The sequence below is a fragment of the Crocodylus porosus genome, unplaced genomic scaffold (genome assembly GCF_001723895.1).
Source record: "Crocodylus porosus isolate Cpor-Errol unplaced genomic scaffold, CroPor_comp1, whole genome shotgun sequence".
NCBI classification, from domain to species: Eukaryota; Metazoa; Chordata; order Crocodylia; family Crocodylidae; genus Crocodylus; species Crocodylus porosus.
The window spans coordinates 20,505,468-20,532,305 of NW_017728914.1; the positions used below are offsets into that span (position 1 = coordinate 20,505,468).

At 45.3% G+C, this 26,838-nt stretch overlaps 1 protein-coding gene across 2 annotated transcripts in view; it reads left to right on the forward strand.

Moving 5' to 3' along the window:
- The window catches only part of ERGIC1 (endoplasmic reticulum-golgi intermediate compartment 1), a 92,302-nt gene that overhangs the window by 32,777 nt on the left and 32,687 nt on the right, over positions 1 to 26,838 (forward strand). For both annotated transcript variants that reach the window (XM_019534956.1, XM_019534957.1), the window contains exons 2-3: positions 5,696 to 5,757; positions 13,330 to 13,402. In XM_019534956.1, the coding sequence (XP_019390501.1) occupies positions 5,696 to 5,757; positions 13,330 to 13,402 (135 nt within the window). The remainder of the gene's footprint in view (positions 1 to 5,695; positions 5,758 to 13,329; positions 13,403 to 26,838) is intronic.

The following is a 26,838-nucleotide window of genomic DNA, read 5'->3' on the forward strand; positions in this document are numbered from 1 at the left end:
TTGTTACAGACAGCTCAGCACATAACTTGCAGCTGTGCTGGAAATGGCTTGTAGCCAGGGCTGTGACCTTGAGAGATGGTTTTTGGGCCTTCTTCAGTATTCTAGACTCCGAAACATCACGTAGGACTCCAGGCTTGAGAGGACAAAGCTCTTCAGCAAAAGAATGATGTTAATGCTGTAATCCCAGAAGGTCTGGAAATGTATTCTCCAACCACTGACAGAAAGCCCTACAAAATCAATCCCAGTAGAAGCAGTAAGTTTATCCGTTTTCTCAGGGCAGTTCTTATAGATCCACTTGAAAAAAATCATGGTTCTCAAGTAGATGTCCTGTGCCTTTGTGTCACACTTCCCACACACCCTATCAACCAGTCCCCGGTTTTAATGGGAAAGTTGGGAGCCATTCCATTTTAGAGCCACTTAAGAGCTAGCTGCTGTCTTCCACAGCCAGCTTGCTCTGCTTGCATTGGGTTTTGTCTGATATTAGCTCAGGTAAATGTGTTGGGCCCATAACTCCTCACAGCGATCTCATTCAGACTCAAAGGTACTGTACCTGACTGCAAGGGTGGTTAAATATTATGGATAAAGTGTTTGAGGTCCAGAAAACCTGAAGTTTATTCCTAAAGTAGTTGTAGATTTTCATCTAAACCTGTCAGTCATTCTAGCTGTTATCCTCCCAAAACTACTCTCCATCTAGAAAAAAAAAAATGTACATGCTTGATGTATCCAGGACTTGTTTTGAAACCAAACTGTTCAGATTCACCAGAGTCAGGAGTTCTAACAATCAAGCCCTCTCTTCCGTATGAGTATTAAATAGGCTACCACCACATATCTCTCTGTGTTAGTATTTGGCTGATGGGTCTGCCTCCCTCAGTATCATGCTCCAGTGCAACACAGGTAACATCATCCTCCTGTTTCAGGAATGTGTCTGTATCTGAAATCTGTAAGGTGACATCTGTAATGCTATGCATGAGTTCTCCTTTGTGCTAGGAGAGCAGAGGCATAAAATTCTTTTGAATGACCCATGCTGCAGGAAGGTTGAGGTTTATTGGCATTTTTACTGCAGGTGCATTCAGGCATCTCTGACCTGAAGGCATTTAGTAGAAAAACCTGTTTGCGTTTCTGGTGTGTGCAGCCCAGAAACCTCCTCCTGTATTTTGTTACAGATCTGCAATCCTCATTCTTCTAATCCTCATTGCACGGTGATGGTGTTACATGGCCTGAGGCTCCCCGTTAAAGTGCACGTGATCCATGGTAGGAGTGAAGCCCCATAAACTATATGCAGCAAAGGGGGGGCCAGGCAGGTAGGTGGGTTATAGCTAATGGTTAGACCATGAACAAAGGAGCCCTTGAGTTAAACTTCAGAGTTGTAATTTCCAGCTCTGCTGGAAGCTTTGTAGCTTTGCTAGTCTCTGAAGTGGAGCTTCTGTGTCATGTTATGAAAACTCTGGGCAGCTTTTTGGAGGTGGTGTGAGGCTTTGTTAATTAGTATTAGACAAAATTAGCAAAGCTGCCCTCAGGGCTCCATCCTTTCTACTGGTATTTCACTTTTGCTTCCCAAATCTATCTTTCACCCCCTCAGGAATCCTATGCAACTCACTTGCTTCAAATTTAAAATAATTTCTCTTTTCCAGCCTTCTTCTCTCTTGTCACTGTCAGCACTGTCATTCCCCATTAAGTTCACAGCCATTATGTCCTGCTGGGCTCTTCACTTTGTCCTGTAATCAAAGCCTGTTTCAAATCCTGCTTCTTTTTTAAGAACACAAGAATCACTATATTGGATCAGACTAGTGATATCCTGAGTTGGTAATTCTGCCATCAATAATGGCTGAAGCTAGATGCTTGATGGAAACTTGTAAAGAAACTCTGAGCGATTCCATCTATGGCTTGGGAAGCTTCTTCCTACACCCTGTACATAGTTGGATTATAACACCCCTGTATCCCCATTGTGATGGAGAACCAGTCCCTTTCAGCTTCTCTTACGTGGAGGAAGTCTTTCACAGATAAATTTGACTTAGGTTTGCATACAGATGTCCAATAATTCTTCTTAATTCTGCCAGTCTCTTGGCCTCAATGTTGGTGTCTGTGAGTTTCCCCTGGCTAATTATGAGTTTCGTGGCCTTGATCCTCTTGGGTTGCTGCTTTTGCTCTGGATTACTGCAGCATGCTCAAGTGGCCTGTTTTATTTTCTCTTTTTGTCGGATGCTGTCACTTAAGAGTTGAAACTTCTGTTCCCTCCTAAGGTGTCCATTACCTTCTGTCTGTCACTCAGCTGTACTCCTCTCCTTCTTCTCCACTCTTTGTGCTGCCTCGTATGCACTCCCTCTCCTCCTTCCAAGAGCTTGCCTGTTCCAAGACCCATTCCTGTTATTGCTCTATGCAATCCATTTAGCTTGTTCTGTACAGTACTCGTATGTGCTTTTAGGCTGTAAGCTCATCAGGGCTGAGACGCTGTTTGCGTTGCATGCTTCACCTCTTGTACCATGTTAGGTAAACACATTGTACTTGAATATTAACAGATGATTATGAAGTGCTCTGGGAGTCTCATGTGACATGCTCTGTAGAAGAGTTGGGATTGAAGAGAAAGGCCTGAGGTCTGCAGTTTGGATTAAGGCCCAAAGTATTAAAAGTTTGGGACTATTCAGATTCAGAGGTTTGGCTTAGATCACTGGTCCTGGAGAGGCTGGAGCAGGTGCTGTATGCACAGGGCCAGTGCAGCACACACTGATTCTGGACTGTGGATCAGCTCTGTACCCAGGGGCAGCATCATGGGCTGGATGGTGGGGCTCTGCAGGCCATACCTTTAATGCATATCCTGGCTTAGATGTGTCTCTACTTGTTGATGAAATTAGAAGGGATGGGGAAGGTGAGTGGAGGAGAAAACAAATGGAGGGACTAGATTTTAAGTGATTGCAGGTTATAGGTCGTTTGGTTTGGGGGTTTTTGTCCTGTCAGCTTTGACACAGTTCCTCTTTGGTTTGCTTCCTCGTATATATCTGAAAATTTTTTTTTTTTAGAGATGCCTGGTGGAAGTACAAAGTGGCTTTTTGGAGCCAGGGTAATTGAAATGAGAGCCTCTGAGAAGAGAGGACCCTGATGTGAAAGAGAGAACTCAGCTTAACTATGAGTTACTTAAAAAAAAAAAAAAAAAAGACAAAAGAAAAAGACTATATATTCTGTATTTGTTTTATGAATGGGTCATAATTTTAAAATCAGTGAATATTCCTCTAAGAATGCGCTTCCTTTTATAGTATCTCCAAGTGGTGTTTTTATTGAATTCGGCTTAGAGCTCTTTCCTATTTCTAACTGTTTAGTAACAGCCTGAGTGCTTGATTTGTCTCCCTATCCCTTGGCTTTCTTGCCTCGTCGGTACGTTATTATGATTTCAGTGAGACGACGCCAGCGTCGAGTGTTTAATGGTCTGTGTGCAGGAAGTTCAGCTATTTCCTCTGGCTGTGAGACTGTGATGTCATCAGCTGCTCTGGGTTGCTTTATCATCTGCTGCTGCTGTTGCTTTGGTGTATGTGAAAAGAATGTAAACAGTATTCTCCAGATGTTCTCCGGGAGGCTGCAGACCCATAAATGGGATGTTTGGTTCAGGAATATTAGTAATATGTTTAGGCAGTGGCAATGAATAGAGGCATAAAAATGTATAGCTCTGTAAGCATCTCAGGCAGCATACCCTGTCAGTTATATCATGTATGAGAAAAAGTTGCATATAGTTGGCAAGTGCGACAGTTTCCTCTGTCTACTTATATGGCTCCCTCAAAGTAGTATCTGGACACTTCAGGCATTACTGAGTACCTTGGAAAGCAGTGGTCTCCCCATTTCACAATTAGGCCCAAATCTCTTTTGCATCATATTCAGGAGCTGAACCTAGGCACTTGGAGTCCCAGCTCCTAAAATACCATCTTTCATTTATGGCATTATCCCATTTTTTTCCAGGTTACCTCCACTCAACTTCAACTCCTGAAAAGCAAATAGAAGATTAAATTTTTAAAAGCAGTAGCCTGGTGTCTCCCCTGACTTAAAATATAGGTTATAGTGGCCAGCTGGGAGCTGAGGTGGTGTTTCATTTCACTGCTACTCAGGATGAAGTTGGCAGCTCATGGATCCTGAACTGGAAAAAGCATCAAATCTAATTTACTGATAGCACATCCAAAAAAAATAGTTTATTTGTGGTGAGAGGGATGGGGGAAAATTGGTTGCTTGCCACTTTAGGGTGTGTATGTCTTTTTAATGGACTAATTAATTTTTATTCGGTGTTGGAAAAACTGATGTCAGAGCTGCATTGTGGCAGGGCAATGTAGAGTGCAAGGTGATAGGAAATAATATAGCTAAGATCATAAGGCCAGTGAAAGTTTAACCATGAGGAGTTCAAAATAGCAAAGCTGAGCCATGCCTATATTAAAAGACATGACTGAATTGAAATAACAGTTTAATATTAAACTGCTTTTCATTCTTTGTGGGAGGCAACAGAGAGCTTGGCTAGCTCTGTCCCCATATCCAGTGTCCCAGGCTAAGCTTCATAAAAAATACGTTAATTTTTTTCCACTGGTGTTTTCAGCTTGTACCCAACACACCATAGATTTGCTGACAGTAGGTCTCTTGCGTCCCATTGCAACATGTAAACTTAGTATAATTGCACTGACTGTTCATCTTTGAGTTTTGTGGCAACTAACACCAGAGTACCCTGGAGCTTTCACCACGCTTCTATGAATCAAAGCTGCCTTGCTGCCAAGTCACCATTTTTTGGTTTTTATTATGGTATTTCAGCAAGTGGAGGGTTAGAATAGTATGTTTCTTCCATCCAAACCAGCTCAGGGAAGCATGTGAAAGGGGTCTTTCTTGTGTTCCGTCTTAGCAGGCTGATTTTAATCAGGTCTCCTTTCTGCTTTTTCCTTCCTGGGGAGCTATAGGATCGAACAAGTTTTGCTTTTTATTTGCATATTCTTGTTCCCAAGCATCTCAGCTTTGCTGCTGGGGGTGCTTACTTTCTAAAAACACGTTTTGTGGATTCTGTTACAAAAGCCAAGAGACTGAATGCAAGTGGGTGAGCATGTTTAATCATTAACCTCTAGGGATCAGAGTTTTGAAACCTATGTCCCTGAGTAAAAACGGGCAAGCAGGCAGTGGTCTCCTCGTCCCTAGGGTAGGCTTGCTTATGTCTCAAACCTGCTTTGCAGGTCCATGGCACTGTTAGTTTTAAGTAGTTCATCACTGTCCACAGCAGGTACTACAGATAGAGGTGCGCTGGTAGGACTTGTGTGCAGAACTTGCCTGGTCTCTGCTGGCTCAAGTCCTTGCATTCATGAGTCGTTACGCATACAGAAAGTTTTAAGAAGGAAAAAGCTACTTTTCCTGTGGTAATCTTTGAGTGCGAGTTTGTCTGTAAACCAGTCCAATGTAATCTTTCTCTTTTCCCAGCACTAACCAGCCAGCTGGAGTGCTCAGACTCATGAGAACAAGGCATGGGAGGTGAAGGGAAGAGCTTATGAAGGTGCAGTCAAAAAGCAGATCAGTTACATAACAGTACAAAGGAAAAGGGCTTTTTTCCCCCTTTCACATCCTTCTGCAAAATGAAAAATGTTGTTGGAAGCCTGAATGGAAAATTTTTCAGTATTATTCAGCCCTGCAGGGACACATAATGTATTGACATATTCCACCTGTTTTATGGCTGCTGCTTTTCCTCTTTCAGGTTTGACATCTACAGGAAGGTGCCAAAAGACCTTACGCAGCCAACATACACAGGAGCTATTAGTAAGTACCAGCCCTCAGCGCTGTCCTTGCATACTCCAGCCTAAAATTAGGGGTCGTCTTGGCCTCTGTCTCTGAAAGGCTTGTTATTTTAAGGCATATGAAACACAAGAGAAGGCATCCCATGTAGCTGAGAGAACTTGCTGTGTCCAGTTTGTGTGAGTGTACCACAGAGCCGGGTAACCCATGGTTTTAAGCAACATTAACTTAAAATGGTGGTGATGTTTTGTTAAAAGAGGGAGTTCTTGAGAGCAAGATCTAAACTTCCCAACAGTTAGTTCGTAAATGCATTGAAATAGGTGGGGGTGCAGGGTGCTTCTTGTTATCTCCTTCCCTTGAATGGGGTGTGAGTGCCTGCTCTGAATAGACCCCATAAGCCTTGCTATGTTTTACTTTATTTTCTGATCATATCAGACACTCCCTATCTGAAGGTGACAGGGAACTGGAGTAAACGTGGTTGCAGCTTATGAATGGTGGTGGTGGTGGGGGTGGTTCTGCCCAGAAGGATTTGCTGATTAGGTTGTTTGAGGGCCCATCCCACTGTGAGGCACTTGGGAACATAGTGGAGACACTAGGCAGGAGTGAACAAGCCTCTGGTGGCAGTTGAGGGACCTGGGACAGTGAGGTAGGAGTGAAAAAGGGTTTCTCTCAGGCCCGGGATGGGGTTAGTAGGGAGAAGCAATATATTTGATGCTGTTCTCCTTTGTTTTTATTTTTCACCTTGTTAGAAATGACCTACAACAGAGGTGTCCAACCTGCAGCACTGGTGCCACAAGTGGCATAGGCAGCCTCTGTGGGTGGCACGTGGTAGACTGGGAAGGGGACAGGCAGCCCTGCAGCAGGTAGGGCACAACGCAGAGCAGCAGTGGTTGGCCAGGGAGCAGGGCAGCGAGGAGGAAGTGGGGCAGTAGATGAGGTAGGGAACGCAGGGCTGGGAGCAGAAAGAGCAGCAAATCAGGCATGGGAAGGGGATTGGAATGATGTTCAGAGGGGGTTTGGGACCAACTTGTATCATGCCTGCCAAAAAGGCTGGCCCCCACTGGCCTACAGCAGTCTTCTCCCACTTGGTGTCTCTATGCATAGTTTTTGGCTGATGTAAATTTCTTGCCTTGGGCCTCTCTCCCTTCCTTCCTCCTTCTGCGACTGTAGTCCGCTGGGTGAGTAATGCAATTTCACACCATCATTACCTGTGAGTGTGCTGCGTAGAATGGTAAATACAGATCAAGCTGATCCTGCCAAGTCTGTAATTAGATACCTAATGCAGCTTTCCTGTTGCTTTCCACACTGACTTCCTTTGATCATATAGCTGTGCCCCATTCACTCAGCCTCTTAGACTGGGTCTGTAGTCCTGTATGTCACTGCTGACGTGGGTGATGTTACTTCCCTTGGTGGCAACAGGTGCTGAATGGAACTGAGTTGGTAATAGTGAATCATTAGGATCCAAAGCAGAGGCCTTTTGTGATCTGAAAGAACTCCTGATCAAAGATGGGATGAGATGCTATACCATGCATTTGTCTTCAGAGAGTCCATATACCTCTGCTCTCCTGACCACTCAGTGAATCCTGTTTTGACTCCCCTTTAGTCATGCTGAAGCTGCTAAGACTACTCAAGATGTGGTAGAACAGTAGTACCTTGCATGGATATGGAGACTAAATGAACCTGTCTACTGCAAACATGGACTTAGAGGCTAAATTAACTTGTCTATCAGCTCAGTGGCAACTTAAGGTTTATTGTTTTCAAGCGAGTCTTTGAACTTGTTGAGGGCCCCAGCACTTCTCTTCTATTTGGGGAGAAAAAATCCCCCACAGTATGTTCACTGTCTCTTGGAGTTCATCTTGTAGTAAAATTACCCTTATCTCCAGAAGAACTTTGAAAATCTGCTTTTGTAGCTGGACTAATGTACCCTTCTTGAGTCTCATGACCAGAGGAGTAAGTTGGTCATGGAAAGTTGTGGAGACCATGAAGTTTATATAAACGATTGACTGACTGACCCCTCCCGACAGCCTGTGCTTCCTCCTTTCCCTTTTGCTCACACTGCTTTCCTGAGCAGTTCTTCTCTAGCTGCTGCTCCTTCCTACTGCCTTGGTGGCGTGGAAGGGGATATGGTCTACTTTCCCACAGACATCCCATAAAAGTAGTTGGCACTTCTGCTGGTTCTGTACATGCAAATCTCTGAATGTAGTTTTCTCATTTCACCCAGCCTGTAATTCAACCTAAGCAGTGCAGGAAGTCGTGAGTGAGACAGGCCCAATGCTGTATGCAGGCAATAGTGTACCAGTTGGCTGCCTGTGTGGCCAGTAGGACCGTGTTTTAAATATGTCATGGAATTTGGGTTGTAGTTATCTTGCAGGATGGAGGAAGAAGCCTCACCCAGAAAAGACCCTTCCCAGGGTAGTAACATTGGTGAACTGGCTAGCTTATGTGAGACTTCAAGAGAGGATTCATGGCACAGTTTTGTAAGGGTTGATAGCTGCTGATTACTCCCAAACAAGTACTTCCCTGGTGCTGAAGATGCTTAGTCCAGTGCTGCTTCTGGAAGGTGACTTGCCTGCTGCGGAAGGCTTCCTGGAATAGGAACGGGGTCATCAGACACACTTGCACAGTTGCTTTTGGGTTGCAGAAAGGCTGTTCTGGAACACTTGTGCATCAGTTTACCCATGCTGCCTGCATATAGGAGTAGTAAGCCAGTCAAATGCCAGGGGACAGATGTGTTGGAAAGGGGAAGTACCAAGGTCTGTTATTGTCCTTATTATCTAAGGAAGCTAACTAAGAAAGTTACTAGCTCTTTTCACGTTCTAACATAGAGCTGTTCCAGAGTCAGCCTGTGAGTTTCTTTGGGGGGTTTCTACCTATTGGCCTTTTCTGTGGACCAAAATGAAGGTCTTCCTTCAGGAAGTGCATCAGGGGCAGCATTTGGCATGCTCCTTGCATATAGCTTTAAGTAAACAGTAACCAGTTTCTGCTGTCATGGCCTTCTTGTACATGTTGTAGTATGGCCTGATCCTGCTTGCATTGAAGGACTTCACAACACTTACACTAACTTCAGTGGGATTGGTGTTGGGCATATAGTGAGCTACCACCCAATACTCTGTCCCTTGTATCGTGAAAATAAGGAGGGGAGTCCCAGTGTAGGTGGAGGAATCTAACCTGAGTCCTGCAGGGTGGTACACCCACTAGACCCACTAGTGGTCTACCCACTAGATACTTAAGGATTGGGAAACAGGTGAAGTGGTATAATCTGATCTATAGAGATTTGCAGTTGTAAGGGATATGATGGGTACCACACAACGATATAAGGATTTACAGCACAATCCCATTGGCAGTAACCAATGTTTAATGTATATTCAGACTTCAGTGCAAATGGAGGTTCTGGCATAGTCCGCTAAGATTTGATGGGGTACATAGACTTATGCCAGTGATTTTTCAACCAGGGTGATGCTAGATCCTTTTAAGGGTGTTGTGGGATGCCATACCATATTGGCGCTGTTAAACATGCAGACACCTATACGTAATTCTCAAGATAAACCTGGAGATTTCACTTAGGATTCAATTAAAGCGTCAAATCCCTCCTGCGGGCTTACTGAGTTCTTTGCAACAGAAGAATTACTCTAATATTTTTCCACAGTAAAAAAACAAAGGGAAAGCAAGGAGCTGGCATTTTCCAAAGGGGAATCTGGAGGCTACAAAAGCTGAGAACCATTGACCAGCAAATAGTTATTCCAGTGGACCTGGAATAACACTGTGGCAAACTTGCCATGTTTGGGTATGTACACTGCAACAACACATACCCTGGCAATTTGACAGCTGGCATCTGACTGGGCATGAGTAGTCGGACATCTTGAAAGGGGCCTTCAATCCAGACAGCTGTTCTTCTGATCTCTCGTCACTGAACTGTCAGCATGGATGCATACTGGACTTGTTCATGTTGTATTCACATCTGATAATGTTCTTTAGAAATTCTGCAATGCCATGTGGAGGCTGGAGTTTTAAATACACATCAGGAAATAGCAAAACTGATTCACATGGTCTCTGAAATGTGATTTCCACCCCCCCGGCACTTCATAGGAGCTTGTTTCATTGAATGATAAATGTATTTATTTTTTGCCTTAATATAGGCATGCACTTATGTTCCCAATTAGAATGCTGTGTTAAAGGAAGTTCAAAGCAAAAAGCATTTTAATTTATTTAGGAGGGATGAAAAATAAGGGGGCTACAGCAGTCACAGATGCAGTGACATGATACGTAGACTGCGTTAGACTAGAGAAGCTGATGCTGAAAAACTAAATGAGCACCCTGTTCCAATGGCTTCTGACTGGGCTATTGGCAGCATGTTCCCACACAGCATGTTCTGATATTAGGTAACAACTGTAAATTTTAATGTACTTGGTGGATTTATATTGGCACAGCTCTATGAAAATGAGTCTAGGGTGGTTCTTGACAGCTCTGTGGGGACATTTTAGCGCTCCTGCCATTAAGTTTCATAATAAAACATCTAAATCTGTCTCCATCATTTAAACTACTACTCCAACTACAATTCATCTGCCAAACATGTGACCTAGGTTGTTGCCTGTTGATGGTGAGACAGATAAAGGACTGCACTATGAATAACCTCCATGAAGCAAATTGCTCATGACTTGATTGCAGGAGCACTCTGTATATTTGGGGATTGATGCAGTGTAAAAGAACACATTTACTGCATCTGAAAGAGCTTCTGTTCTGCATTGCAGAGAAATTGCAGGTCAGGTGTATACAAGATGAAGGCCCTGTTTACAAAATAGCATGTGTGCACATGCATGTGGTTATGTAGTATCTATAATTGTTATATAGCACTTGTTCTCTGAAAAACAGACTCCTGTAGAGTGTATGAATTTGGACTCCTGGATTTGCTAGTTTGCTTTTATTAAAACCATTTAAGCTATTGCCAGTTAGTCCTACTCTATTTGGCAGGTATTATTGCAAGTCTTCAGTGGAAGAATAGATTTGAATGAAGAATTTGAGAGAGAGCAGATGTTCAGCATACAACACAAGGCGAAGAGATGTTCTAGTCATAAGGGCATAGAAGAAGGTGTAAAGAAAGAAAGGAACAAAAGAGGTGTTTCCAATAGTAGCTCAAGGTTTGAGTAGGAGGAAATGAAAGAGGAATGGTGGTGTGGCATTGTGGAGGGCCTCTGTAGGAGAAGAATTTTAAATGGGGATATAGAAAGTGAGGAACTGCTAGTAAAGGGAGTTTGGGGGGTGGGATGGGATGGATGGACTCTTACAAGCATTTCACTGATCTGTGCAAAAAAAAAAAATTCTTGAGGCTATGGCTGGTGTGTTGTATGTACTCTATGTAGGGGGAGACACTTTTTTGCATATTGCCACGGATCAGTGACCCAATCTCTTTGTTGTTGGATAGTTATGACTAAGAAGCATCCTGATCAACTGGTCTGGTCAGAAACAATCCCCTTTTATGTTCTTTGATGCATAAACGTAAGTCCCCTGTCCACTTTTCATAGGAATTTCCCCAGTCTTTTGCACAGAATTTCCCCCTTCCCATATGCTACTGTACCCTGGGTAGAACAAAATGATGAATTCTTATCTCTGCCAAAGGTACAAAGATGGAAGGAACTGTGTGCATGCATCTAAAGAGAGCTTTTCCTTTAAAGATTTAAATCCCCTCCGTTCCCTGTTTTCCTGCTATTCTTTAGCTTTAGTTTTCCTTTCCTCTTTTTCTGTCATTAAAATAATGATTGACTTGATAGCTTTTGGCATCTCTCCAAATCCTTCCACTTCTGAGAGGGTTAATGAGTGAGTCTGCCCCTGAGATGACACTGATGGAAAAGTGGGGAACAAGTCAGGAATTTGCCTCTTGCTAAATGTGTGGATCTGACCAACTGGGAGCATGGGCTACTGGTGCTGCCTTGGGGGAGTGGGGTGGTACGTGTCCTCCCAGCATCTGACCGTGGGAGGGGGAGAAGTCCCCATGTGGCCAATCTCGCTGACTGGGGAAGGTCCCCCTGTGGCCGATTTGCGAGATGGGAATGCAATGGTGCTCCACTCCCTTGTTGGTGCTTCCGGGGCGGGGGGGACACCGGCACTCCCACCTTCCCCCCCCCGCCCTTTGCCTAAGCAGCAAGTGTGGCCAGTCAGTGGGTGCACTAGTGCTCTCAGGGTGCACATTGCTACTGCCTGGAAGAATAAGGCACAAAACTTTGGGCTGTTTTTGGTATCCATCTTGGCATTGCCCTTGGCTATGCTCTTCCTCTCCTTGCCTCCAAATGTCTTCGTTTTTGACAGGAGCAGTATCACTTTGATTCCTGGGAATTCAAGTTGCATTGGTCACATGGAATAAATTAGAGGAAATGAGCCCCCCCACTTCCCCAGTGTGGCTGTCCATGCTCCTTACTCAGATTGTGGTGAGGTGGTCATTTCCACGTCACTGTTGGAAATGCCTTGGAAGTGGGACTGACGAGTGGGTGAGCCAGGGTCATATGCCTGTCGTCATGACCTTGGGAATTGTGTGCTATTTCCTAGCTTTGGCTTATTGTGATTCACTCTGGAGTCAGAATGTCTATTTGTTTTTTAATACAAATGTGAATTCCAGCCTGGACCCCTCAGTTGTCAAAGCCTTGCCTTGTAACCATCCTTAGTTAAGTGTTTACAGCCTTTCTAACACTTCACTTCATCTCTTCCTCCCACCCCTCCTCACTGTGACCTCATGGTGATTTCATGAACCTGAGCACTTACAGTGTACTGAGTGGTTTCCTGGTGAAGAGTAAACAATAGCATGAAAGCTCATGGAGTTCCTGTCTTCTATCCTTGAACATACTCGAGGTGAGCTGGCTCAAGGAGAAGACATGGAGGTTTGCTGTCAGTCGCCATAGGAATCTTGTTCTCTGGGTCACTGGAAATCTTTCATCACTAGAGCTGAAGCATCTGGTGATGGGGCGCTTACAGAAATGCACGTCTCAGGCCTGTCTCGTTGGGCATTGCCAACTACACAGCATGCTGTCTAAAGCCATTGGTCCATTTGATCTGCAGACCTACCTCTGACAGTGACGTAGTATTTTACAGAAAGGCAAAATTCTTCCACATCTCTGTAATGTGCTTGGCCCATTATGTAGTCTGGTATAGGTGTGGGGAGAAGCTTATCCTTCCTGTCCCTGCAGGAGACCCATGTACCCTTACTGACTGCAGAATGCTGTTGGCTGGGGCTCTGTAGAAGTCATGTTCATTGAGGAACCTGGCCAGAGGAAGTGAGGGGTGGAGGATGGAGAAAGTGAGAGTCAAAGGGGCAGGGCAGTTGCAGCTTGGGTAAGAAGGTGACCCCAGGAATGAGACACCAAGCAAGCACCTACAGCTATATCCAGCTTAAAATTTCAGGCTGTCAGTTCATCCTAGTTCTGTCACCAGACTCCAGTGGCCTAGTATGAATTATTGTTGCTGTGGGAAAAGAAGAAAAAGGAAAATGTAGCTCCCATGTTGTCTTGGGGGACAGAATGGTGTTGGGGAAATCCTGGTGTGTGTTTGAAAACCAACCAAAATCTTGTGCAGAGTTAAACTAACCTTTTTCCACACCTGGGTCTCTTCCAGTCTCTGTTTGCTGCTGTCTCTTCATACTGTTTCTCTTCCTGTCTGAGCTCACCGGATTCATAGCCACTGAAATGTAAGTAAAAACCTTTGAAAGTATTTGAGGAGTTTTTGCTTTTCTCTCCTTTTTCATGTGCTGCTTTAGCCAGGGTGTCACACTGGCCTTGGATTCATGTGCCTGTACTTACATTACCCCAACTAGTTGTTCAATGGCATTTGGACGTTTCCTTCTTGCTGAAACCACAGTTTCCAGTATTCCCTCATCTTTTTTTAATTTAACACTTACCTTTAGAAATTAAGAACTACATTTTATTTTCTCCATGGAAGGCCGCTTGTGTCCTGTTTACTCCTTTGTCAGCTCTATACTGCTTTTACGTATTGAACATGGTCAGTATTTCAGGCTGACTGGAGGTTTTACATCAATCTGGCCTTTTCATAGTATTTAATTATCAGGAAGAAAGGTAGTGCAAATGCTTAAAATAATAATTTTTAAAAAGCCAGCTGTAAATGAAGTTATAGGTTGTCTGTCTTGTCATATGTTAAGACTTGTTTCCCATCACCCTGGCCCTGTGCTTGGGACAGAACCTGGCTTTGTTCATCTTTATTTTGAGGTGATTCTGGAAAAGTGATCCTCACCCCAGTGGGGTCCCATGTAGTTAAACATGGTGGTGGCAACTGGCTGGAGCCAAGACTCCCAAATTAATGTTGTGCTTGGTGTTACCATTAGCAAAATGCCTTCTTTCCACTTGTTTCCCCATATATGAAATGGGGGTAATACTTTGCTTGCCGTTGTAAAGGATTTGAAATTGCTTTTTTGAAGAAAGGGAATATGGCAGTACAAGTAGTCTTTAGCAAATATTTAGAATTTAGTATTCACAAATGTGATATATTGATGGCTGGAGATTTGAAACCTTTCTCCTTTTCTTTGATCAGCAAGCCTTATTTGGAAATGTAGTTAACAACTTTTCTTTTTCTGAAGAGAATTTCTCCTTAGGTGATCTCTTGGGACCTTGCGCTGAGCATAGGAGGAACGACTTCCTTTATAAAAATTGTACGCAGGCTGAGTGCTTTAATACTGCAGTCATCTCTTCCTGTTCTTGTGTTCCTACTATACTAAAATAAACTTTCTTTAGTAACACGGGTGCCAGGAGTCATTCTGTCTGTCATCCTGTGAGTGTCACACTGAGCTCACTGTGGTGTCTGGGGCATTGAATTCCTGGGGAGTTAGGCATTGTAGAATTTCCACTGGAGAAACAACATTTTAATGAGAGGATCCCAGTTGGGCCTGTGGGAAAGTTGAAAAATGGATGAGATTCATTAGCCATATTTTACTTGCACAGTGTGGCAGGCTTTGAGGAATTTGTGGTAGTGTGCATTTCCCCTATAGCACTATGTTTTTAGGTGGGTGTCTTAGTGTGAGGACCTCATCCCAAAGGAAACCTTGGATGGCAAAGACAGCACTAAAATACTGACTGTAAATTTCTAACATGTCTTCCTTGCTTACTACATATAGGGTGTCTTCTGTTTCTTCTCTAGCTCACTCTCTAACTTCGATTCAACACCATCAATCTGTCACTCAATGAAATACTCGGGATGTCCCTAGAGCTACTAGGGAGTAGTACCTACTCTCACTTGGTGAAATACTCAGGATCTCTCTAGAGCTGCATCTTCAGGATTCTCTTCTGCAAACAGAGAAAGAGTACTACATCCACAATACTACTCACTTCTGACCCCATATTTCAAAGATCCTGTATTGCAAATATCAAAGAAATATCTTTGATACTTCTTGTCTGATTTCAGAAAATTACCGATTCCAGGGGCAGTAAATAACGTCTACCTTGACCTTAGACAAGAAAATGGAGCAAGTTGGTGGTGGGGGGAATGGGGAGAGGCAGTGTAGTCTAGTGGTTTGGAATACGGGGCTGGGAAGATGGAGAACACTGTGTCCAACTTGTAGCTCTGTGTGATTTTTTGGGCAAATCACTTGCTGCTTTTTCCACATTGCTTTCTGTAAGCTGGATGCAATAATGCCCTACCTCTTAGGGATGTTTGGAGACTTTGTTGATTGTAAGATGTGTTTGAACATGTAAAGAATTATTTATTAGCAAATTTCCACTAGATTTCATTACCTATTTGGCTTATCTCTCTATAACAGGAATCTCCCACATCACATCTCCCTCCCTGATTGAAATTTCATATTGGTGGCTGTGTTTATTTTTTATGACTAACCAGCATGTGTAGATACATGGGTTAAGTTAGCTTGCTTTACATCAGCCTGTCTTCTCTTGTGCAGTTCTTAAAGCAGCAATGCCCTTTGAAAATGAGGTTGCATAGGGATATCTGAACAATTTGGGTGGCTGCGAGAGAGCCAGAGAATTTGGCTTTGTGCTGCACAGTCAGAGGCATACCAGGATACACATATTAATGCATAACCTATTATGTGTTAGTGTTCACCTTGCTGCATGTGGATGTAGATGAAAAGAGAGCCTGCTTGCAGGCAAGTTAGCAGGAGTTTTGAAGCTAGTGGAATACTTGCCTGGTTCTGACTGGTAACTTGTTTTAGAATTATACAAAATTAAGGTTGGAAGGTATCTCAGGAGGTTATCTACTCCAACCCTCTGCTCAAACCAGGACCATCGCCAACTAGATCATCCCAGCCAGGACTTTGTCTAGCTAGGTCCTAAAAGCCTCCAAGGATGAAGATTCCACAACCTCTCTGGGTAAACCTGTTCCAGTGTTTTACTAGTCTCCTAATGAGAAGATTCTTCCTAATATCTAACCTAAAATTCCCTTGCTGCAACTTGAGGCCTTTGCCTCTGCCACTACTGAGAACAGTCTAGCTCCATCCTCTTTTGACCCCTACTTCAGGTAGTTGAAGGCTGCTATTAAATCCCTTCCCAGTCTTCTCTTCTCTAGACTAAATAAGTCCAGTTCCCTTAGTCTTTCCTCATAAGCCATGTGCCCCAGCTCCCAAACCGTTTCTGTTGCCCTCTGCTGGACTCTCTCCAATTTGTCCACATCCATTCTGTAGTGGGGACCCAAAAACTGAACACAGTACTCCAGATGTGGCCCCACCAGTGCTGAATAGAGGGGAATAATCACTTCCCTTGCCCTGCTGGCAACACTCCTACCAATGCAGCCCAGTATGCCATTAGCCTTCTTGGCAACAAGGGCACACTTAGCTCATATTCAGCTTATTGTCCACTGTAACCCCCAGGTCTTTTTCTGCAGAGTTGCAGCCCAGCCAGTCAGGCTCCAGCCTGTACTGGTGCATGGGATTATTCCATCTTAAGTGCAGGAATTTGCACTTGTCCTTGTTGAACCTCATGGGATTTCTTTTGGCCCAGTCCTCCAATTTGTCTAGGTCCCTCTGAATCCTAGCCCTGCTGTCCATTGTATCTACTACCCACCCCAGCTTGGCATCATCTGCAAGCTTGCTGAGGGTGCACTCTATGCCATCTTCCAGGTCATTGATGAAGATGATATTGAACAAAACTGGCCCCAGGACTGACCCCTGGGGCCCTCCATTTTATATTAGGTGCCAGCTAGACATCGAGCCATTGATTATTAACCCTCTGAGCCCAAAGCTTCAGCCAGTTTTCTATCAACCTTACAGTCCATTTATCTAGACCATACTTCCTTAGTTTGCCTGCAAGAATGTTGTGGGAGACCATATCAAAAGCCTTGCTAAAATCAAGCTATACCACATCTACTGGCCTCCCAGCATTAACAGAGCCAGTCATTTCATCATAGAAGGCAGTCATGTTGATCAGGCATGACTAGTCCTTGGTGAATCCATGCTGACTATTCCTGATCACCACCTTCTTCTCCACGTGCTTAGAAATGGATTCCTTGATCTTCTCCCTGATTTTTCCAGGGACTGAGGTGAGGCTGACTAGTCTGTAGTTCCTTGAATCTTCCTTTTTCTCTTTCTTAAATATGGGCACTGTTTGCCCTTTTCCAGTCAACCCAGGACTTCTCCTAATCACCATGAGTTTTTTTTAAAGATGATGGCCAGCAGCTCCGCAGTCGTATCAGTCAACTTCCTCAGCACACTTGGGTACATACTGTTTAGTTCAATGGACTTGTATATGTCCAGCTTTTCTAAATAGTTTCTAACCTGTTCTTTTGCCACTGTTGGCTGCTCACCTCCTCCCCAAACTGTGCTGCCAGGTGCAGTACTCTGGGAGCTGACATTGCCTATGAAGACTAAGGTGAAAAGGACACTGAGTGTTTCAGCCTTTTCTGCATCCTCTGTCAGTAGGTTGCCTCCCACATTCAGTAAGGGACCCACACTTTCCCAGATCTTCCTCTTGTTACTGACATACTTGTAGAAAACCCTTCTTGTAACCCTCCATATCCCTTGCTAGCTGCAACTCCAACTGCACTTTGGCCTCCCTGACTTTATCCCTGCATGGCCAAGCAGAATCTTATACTCTTCTCTCACTTTTTGTCCAAGTTTCCACTTCTTATAAGCTTCTTTTTTGTGATTTAGTTTACTGAAGAGTTCCCTACTAAGCCGAGCTGGTCTTCTGCCATACGTGCTAGTCTTCCTGCACATCAGGATGGTTTGTTCCTGCACTCTCAGTAAGACTTCTTTAAAGTACGGCCAGGTCTTCTGGGCTCCTGACTTCCCAGGGGACCATGAGTTCTCTGAGTGAGCCATAGTCTGCTTTGATGAAGTCCAGGGTTCTTACTGTGCTGCTCTCCATCCTTCCTTTCCTCAGGATCCTGAACTCAACATCTTGTGGTTACTGCTGCCCAAGCTGCCATCTGCTAGTACATTCCCCACCAATTCATCCCTGTTTGTGAGCAGCAGATCAAGAAGAGCACAGCCTCTAGTTGTCTGCTCTAGCACTTGCACCAGGAAGTTGCCCCAACACACTCCAAAAACTTCCTGCATTGCCCGTGTACTGCTGTGTTGTCCTCCCAGCAGATGTCAGGGTGACTGAAGCTAGGGGTGTGTGAAGCAGGCAGTATTCGATTCGGATTCCACCCAATTTGGGGGACAGTGATTTGATTCGCTGATTGAGATCACTGTCCCAATTCAGTTTGGCCAAATCTGAAGATTTGATTCTGATGTGGAGAATCAGTGATTTGGCCATAGACGGAGCTTTATATGTTTTTTCTACGTACCTCAAGGTACCAAGTGCAGCTCGTGAATGCTGAGATGGTGGGGCAGATGGAACATCCCACAGGAGCACGGGGAGGTCCCCTGTGTGCTTGGCAGCGGACCCGGAAGTGGACTAGAAGTACTTCTGGCAGACCCGAAAGTGTAGCAGGGGCTGTGGGCAAGCCCTTGCCATGACCTGCAGGACCAGCTGTGTTGGCAACGGATTCACCCAAGCAGGTTCAGCCTCATGTCTCCGGTGTGCCTGGGACAATATCCAGGGAGAACCTGGGAGGAGAGCAGGTCTCCAGAGGCACCAAGCTGTGTGCCCCAGGGAGCTGGCTTCGATTGGCTGGGGAAAGAGAGTGGGGAACTTAAAAGGTTCATTTGAGAAGACCTTTGGCATTCTCCTGGGAACAGAGAAACACTGCAGCCTTGGGAGCTGGACAAACAGTTGTCAAACCCTCTCGGAACACTAAGATCTGGATGAGTCCAAGAGAAAAGCCACTTGTCCCTACAAGAAAAACTAAGTAAAGTGGGCACCAGGAAAAAAGAGAATTGTGCTGGCAGTGCTCTAGACATGAGGTCCAGAGTGGGGAGGTGCCTCTTGGGGAATCAGCAGAGGTTGAGGGGACAAGGAGCCCAGAATGCAGAGGTAGTGACATTCAAAGACAAACCTCAGTGGGCAAAGATCTAGAGAACTTAAGGACAAGCCCTGTATAAAATAAGGAAAAGAAAAGGGATGAAGCCATTTCCCGTAAGAGGTTACTGGGGAAAGTAAAGAAGAAACTGGTTAATTTAGGAATCTTGGGGGCACAGCTGGGTCTGGATTGTAAAAGGGACTGTCATTTATTGGAATAAGTTAATTAACTGCGGCTCAGAAGGTCAAACCCAGGGGATGTGGATTTGGGGAATGCCCTGGCACAATACCTGGGATCCAAGGGGCATCAAGTGGATTTAGTTGTACAGCCTGAAGAAAGGTTGAAGGAGTTATCTTTTCTTTTGGTTCATAAGTTGCTCTAAATAAGTTCCCACCATGTATGAGGAAAGACGCGGAGCTACTAAGGCAGAAAGTATAATTAAGGCCATTCATGTGAATAGACAAGTAACTTAACCATGGATAGAGAATTCACAGGAACCAGGACACGAACCAGAGAATGATGCATGAGAGGCACGGAACAATCCAGAGAGATAATCCAGAGAGGCCTCCCACACAAGACCATGTGGGCTTTGTTCACCTCAGGCCTGAGAGAAAAGAGGCAGGGTGTAGGGGAGGTGGAACCCTGTGGAAGAACTGGAACGTAGTCAGAAAGATCTTCTCCCAACCAGTCATCCAATCTTTCAAAGAGAAACAACTCGTCAAAGACGTGGCAGGCAAGCAGGAGAGTGGGACGATGACCCATAGCATTACAGTATAGCAGAAGGGTCAGAACACTTGCATGCTCTCAGGCAGCTAAACTCCCATCTCCTTCAGGGCAAGCCTGAGTGCCCAAATACCCTTTTAGAGTTTGACAATAAAGTGCCTTTGATAAGCAGAGTAACATAGTGCACACTAAGAGCATTTGCAAAGGCAGTTGGCATGGGTTGACTAATGTTCTATAAATTCATATTCTCCTGCCTAACTTCCCTGTGTGGATAAACCTTGAAAAACCTCCTGATCTTTCATTTCCTGGATGTATTAGGTGGTCCTGGAGGCTAGTGCTCTATATAGGCATGTGGAAGATCCAGATCTGATTCCTGTGCAGGGTTAAATCTCTGGCAGGAGCAGCATTTCTAGATGCTGGTGAGAGAGAGAGAGAGAGAACACTTTTTACATTTTGTCAGTGATATCCCCTCGCCCTAGAGAGCCCTTGTAAATACAGGATACAAGAAGCTGTGGATTCATCTTCTTTCTGTGGTACAGGAAAGATAAAGAAAAAGAAGGTCATTGTCCCACATTTGGGCTTTTGCTAAGTTGGCAGTCCTAAATGCACTCTGTCCCACTAAGCAAGTGACTCAAACTGTTGGGAAAATAAAAGCTGTTAAAAGACTCTGGCATTTCCTGGGCAGGATCAATAGTAGGTTGAGTTTCCAGGAGTTGCTCATCATAACTTTTTAACGGCCTCCCTAACTCATCCTGCTCTTACGTTGCACATCCAAGGTGGAATTAATCCTTTTTTCTAATTACTCTGGATCAGGTTCAGATGGGTATGAATATTGTAATCGTAACTGATGAGAGAAATCCTGTACAGTATGACCTAGTTAATGCTCTGTAGAACTGATAAAGTATTTTCAAGTATTCCCCTATTAAAGAGGAAAGAAGTAATTATAATTAACGTAGCTGACATGTCACTAATTGCCAGTTGTGCAGTTTGGGATATCACTAGGTTTGCATTGTGAATGTGGCAAAGGCATTTATAAGTATGGCAAATCAGTTTTTGACCAAATACCTCCATGCTTTTTATTCATGCAGGTTTTTTTGTATCTGCACCAAGAACCATTGTGAAGGAATTGCCTTTGACTGATAGAAGTGGCTCTTTTCCCACTTGAAAGGTCATAATCTATTGCATAAGAAGTGACTTTGGGTAGTGCATCTGTAATAAAATGGTGACCTTCAGCAGAAAATTCACTGCTTTTATCCCAGGTCATGAGACTTTCACTGGAGATGCTAGATCTTTGGTCTGTCTACAAGATGCAGCATCTTAAAGTGAACAGTGCCCATATACACTACATAACTAACTGTACAAAGGAAGCACAGAGGCTAGAACTCTGACCCTTTGGTCAAGTTCAGGTCAGTGAGTTACAGGTACAACTCCACTTGTTGGTTCAATTGAGGAAGTGGAAACACTGGAGCAAGATGGACTAGATGAGGGAGTGTGATTTAATAGCTGGAACAGCATGACAGTCGAAGATTGTAGTCCTGACTCTCTCACTGACTGAGCAATATACTCAACTTTTGTGTGGAAGAAGGTAATATTTAGCTGCCTACCTCCCAGGGGTGTTGAATCTTAATTAATGTTTGCCTAATGCCTTGAGATTACCTAATGAAAGGCCTTACGGTTGCGACGCATTATGCCATTCATCCCATCGTGTGTGTGGGTTAGCAGGAAGCGGAAGATCGTGGTGTCATGTCATTCACCGCAGTTGACTCAAGTGGATGTTGACATCTTTAATGTCTATCTCCCCTCTCTCAACACCCTGAGAAGTAGAGTTCCTTCCTTTATAGGGCAGCACATTTTGTATCTCTCTCAACTTAGCAAAGATCAAAACTGGGGCAATGACATTTTAAAAAATGAGGAAGCAACCAAAATGTGGGGCACAGCAGGAAACTACCAGTGGCAGAGAATACTGCAAATCTGGCTTATTTTACATGAGAAAATCTTTGGTTTTACTTCTCATTCCTTGGAAAGACGTGATATTACCTTCCTGTGTCAATGGAAGGAAGAGGATGATACAGGGGCCTCAACATGGTACAGGTCTGGGGTGACAGGAGACCATCAGCTGTTTTGTCAAAAGTCAGTAAGTTCAAATGATGTCTTGAACACTAAGCAGCTCTGAGGAGGTCTGTGAAAGGAATTTGCCTGGGCAGGATGGAAAATCTTTTCAGATGCTTTGAACTCCTGCTCTGAAATGAGGCAGCCTCTTTCTTTACATGTTGTTTGAACCTGGAGGAGGGAAGCTGACCCTCCAAAACCATACAAGACGAAGCAAAATAGAGTCCCACTGGATGCAATCTGTCTTTTTTCAGGTCATTCTGGGATGATACAGAGTCTGTGGTATATGAGCAGTAAGGTTAATTTGGGGGTGAAAGAAGCAGCAAAAGGCTGGTTTCCTGTGAAGGAGGAAAAGAAAACAGGAACCAAACCAAACAAGCCAAAGAAGACAGGAACCAAATAAACTATGCAAGCATGTGACCAGAAAGATAGTGAAGTGAAGAAGAATTAGATCTCTTCTGTTATTCAAAGGTCAGAGGCTTTATGACACCTGTAATTGGTGTGAGACAGTTTGCAGGGGCTGAAGTCATGGGGTAGGAACAAAACTGTTGTCTCTGGAGTGTCTGAAGGCTACAAATAGAGGAGTAGCTCATGCTTCTTTAGGTGAAACCTCTGTGTGATACTGAATCCCTGGTACTGCATCTTCCCTCTCCCCCTCCCTGTGTGCTGCTTGCACAACCTGCAGCCTTAGCAAAAGAATCCCCGACATCTTTCTGTGCAGTGCTGCAAGCGTGTGAGCACCTGGAATGAGTGAATGAATACCAGCAATAACCCAGGAATCCAAAGTATTTGAAAATGGCTTTTTCTAGAAATAAAGCAGATTGTTTCTGGGTAGGCTACAGCTCATGCTGGGTAGGGAAACTGCTTCCCTCGTTCCTTGAAACACTTGACTATAGGCCCTTGGGGTGAAAGGCATATAACTCACCTACCTGCTCCCATAGGTTCCTTTTATAAGCACCTCTATAGTAGCCCCTAGTGGAAACCAGTAAAATGATAACCTTTTCACCTGTCTTGAAGTTACACTTGTTGTGCTCCCTTTGTGTCTTTGGGTAGAGTGGATTTATTCTGCAGCCATCTCTGAAGAGCCCAACTATCTGTCTGTATTTGCAATCCTCCCCCTGCCTGAGATTATATTGCCCCTGTGACTGTCTCACCCCTGCAATCAATTGGTGGCACAGGAGTACTCAGATATTCCCATCATCTGTCATACAGGGGCAGCCATATGCTTGGAAGCCAACTGCTTTCTTCTTGAGGCACACTTTATCCTTCTAGCACTCATTGCTAGAGGCTGCATTGCCAAAACTATTCCCAGTACACTTGCACCAGTTTTCATTGGTTGGAGAAACACCATGAAATCCCACTGTTTGGCACTTGAGGAAAGGATAATGCTTGAGCACAGAGTGCCTTTAATGAAAGGCACTAATCATAGGTGCCATGCGCATGGGGGCCCTGAGAGCCCTGCCATCTCTCAGGAAGAGGGTAAGGTCCCATCTGTCCCTAACTGAGTAGGACAGTCCCAAATGAGAACATCAAGTCCTGGTCCCGGCCTGCGTGGCTCCAGGACAGCATTTGTCCTGGATTCTCAGAATTGTGCAGGGATCTGGGTTTTCTGTTCACCACAAAAAAATTGCAGGAAATGGTGGGTTTTTCCTTGCAGGCTGGCAGAGTTCCAGATTTGTGCATGGGGAAGGGGTGGATGTGGGCTGCCTGCCGCAGCCTCAGGGCTCCCTGCCCTGCTCCCGTCTTCCCAGGAACCCTGCGCCAGCTGTGTTATCATGGCAAGGCACCTCCTGCCCACCCAGCAGGAGTGGGGGCAGTGGTGCAGAGTTGTGCCCCCTGCTGCTTCCAGGCAAGGGGCAGCTCACCATGATGGCATGGCTGGCACAGGGCTCCCATGGGGAGGGCAATAGGGTGGAGACCCCATAGTCCACAGTTGACAGCCTGCATCTGCCCCCCCTCCCCCCGGACTCGCTAGGTTTTGCTCTGGCTGTGTGGCTGGATTGTGGGGAAGGGGTATATGTTCTGCCTTTCTGTTTTGACAAGGTAGTCACTAGGGATGCACCGATTTTAAATCTTGTTTAGTAGTAGTGCCAATGTTTAGTGATAGTGCAAAGCATTTTAAACTACTGACATAAATAAACCTTTTTTTTGTTTGGTTTGTATTCATAACATACACATACCCACACTTCCTGGCTGTTCCAGCTCTTGATGGGGTGACCACCTTATTTCTGCACGTCGTCCCCTCACCCACGGTTCCTTCCTGCAGCTCTGCTCCCCACATAATCCATGCTGCCATCCCAGGCGGGCAGGGTGGATCCTCACGTGGACAGCAGTGCTAGGTGTATTTGGAGCCCCAGAGCATGCTGCTGCTCAATGTTAGCGGGCTTTGCACAGCTGAGCTCCTGCGGCCACTGGGGAAAAGCTGCTTTTGCAAAGGTGCCCGGTGCGCAGCACAGCAGAATGTCCCTCTCAAGGTGCCTTACCCCATGTCCCTACATCTCAACATCTTGGCAGCAGCCCTGGCACTCAGGCTCCTGCTGTGCACATGGTGTTGCGATGGCAGCGGGAGCCAGTAACAGTCCCTTTGTTGCTGAGCATGGTGTCCTGCGACCCCTCTCCAGTGCCCCTTCCCACTTCTGCTGCTCGCTGGGACCTGTAGTCTGCCATGGGCTCAGGCTGGCTGTGGGGTACAAGAACCAGGCTACACTTGCCAGGGTGCACCAGGCACGCAGCTGTAATGATCTACTACGATGACCAAAAAAAGCTGATAGCCGATAACATTTTTTCTACTTTTTATTGGTGACTATCTCATAGCCAACCAATATATCGGTGCACCCCTAGTGATTGCCCTAGAAGAGGGCTGTTCAACATGTCCATCAGCTTAGTTTCCCTCCTCCCAGCAAAAATAAGTTGGCGCCTATGACACTAATGCAAGAACCTGCTAGTTCCGTTTCTACCCTAGTAATGGCTCGGGGTGAGCTGATGGAGGGAGGGATCATGACACCAGAGCTCTGCTTTTACCTGCAGATTTCTAGAGTATCTTCTGGGAATTAAATTTCCAATTTCATAGATTTCATAGACATTTGGGCTGGAAGAGACCCCAGAGGATCATCGAGTCCAGTCCCCCACCCCAGGGGCAGGAAGTCAGCAGGAATTATAGGATCCCAGCAAGATAAGCATCCAAATGTGTCTTGAAGGTGTTCAAAGTGGGTGCTTGAACCGCCTCTGGTGGCAGTCTATTCCAAACCTTGGGGGCTCGGACAGTGAAGAAGTTCTTTCTTATGTCCAGCCTGAATCGGTCGTGGTAGAGTTTGTGACCATTTGATCTCGTCATTCCTTGGGGCGTTCTGGTACAGACGTTCCCCCAGATCCTGGTGAACACCCTTGATAAATTTATAGGTCACCATCAGATCACCCCTGAGCCTGTGCTTTCCCAGGCTGAAGAGCCCCATGGCTCTCAGCCGCTCATCGTAAGGTCTGTTTTCCTGACCTCTGATCATGTGCCTGGCTCTCCTCTGCACCCTCTCAAGCTTCTCCACATCCTTTTTGAATTGTGGACCCCAAAACTGGACGCAGAACTCCAGCTGCGGCCTCACTAAGGCCGAGTACAAGGGGAGAATGACGTCCCGGGATTTGCTTGAGAAGCATCTATGGATGCAAACCAGCCCTTTGCTTGCTTTACTAGCCGCAGCATCACATTGCAGGCTCATGTTCAGCTTGTGGTCAATTGTAACCCTCGAGTCCCTTCCATCCGAAGTGCTAACCAGCATAGCACTGCTGAGCCTATAAGGGTGCTGCAGGTTTTCCCTCCCAAGGTGGAGAACCTTGCATTTTTCAGTGTTGAACACCATCAGGTTCTCTTCCGCCCGTTTCATGAGCCTGTCAGGATCTGCCTGGATCATTCTCCTGTCCTCAGGCGTGGATGCTTTACCCCGGAGTTTGGTGTTATCGTCAAACTTGGCTAGTCCCGTTCTGACACCAATGTCCACATCATTGATGAAGATGTTAAACAGCATAGGCCCTAGGACAGAGCCTTGAGGGACCCCACTGATCACAGCGGACCAAGACGATTGGCTGCTGTCTACCACCACCCTCTGGGTCCTACCGCGGAGCCAGTTCCCCAGCCAGAGGATCATGGTGAGGTCGAGGCTGCAGTTAGCTAGTTTAGCCAAGAGGTGATCGTGGGATACTAGATCAAAGGCTTTTTTAAAGTCAAGATATACAACATCGATCTCTTCCCCCTTGTCCAGGTGATAAGTCACCTGGTCATAAAAGGAAATGAGATTGGTCAAGCAAGACCTACCTGCAACAAACCCATGCTGAGTATCCCTCAGGATATTGCCATCAGCTAGTCTGTTAAGGATGGCCTCTTTGATAATCTTTTCCAAGACCTTCCCCAGGATAGAGATCAGGCTAATGGGCCCGTAGTATGCCAGATCTACTTTCCTCCCTTTCTTGAAGATAGACATAACATTGGCCCTCTTCCAATCTTTGGGCACTTCACCAGAGCACCAGGAGCTCTCAAAGATCCGTGCCAGGGGCTGAGCTATGATTCTTGCCAGCTTCCCAAGTACCCTTGGGTGTAACTCATCAGGGTCGGCTGACTTGAAGGTATCCAGCCTTTCAAGGTGTTCCTTCACAAGGTCAGCATTGATGGAGGGCAAGGAATCTCCGTCACCCGAGCCTCCCTGACCCGTAGTGAGCAGGGCTGTGCCATGGGACTGGTGAAAAACTGATGCAAAGTACCCGTTTAGCAAGTTTGCTTTTTCCTGGGCATTGGTTGTCACTTGCCCCATCTGGTTTAGCAGGGGTCCAGTGTTGGCGTTGCTTTTCATAGTTTCATAGTTTCTAGGGTCGGAAGGGACCTGAGCAGATCATCTAGTCCGACCTCCTGCCATGGCAGGAAAGAGTACTGGGGTCAAACGACCC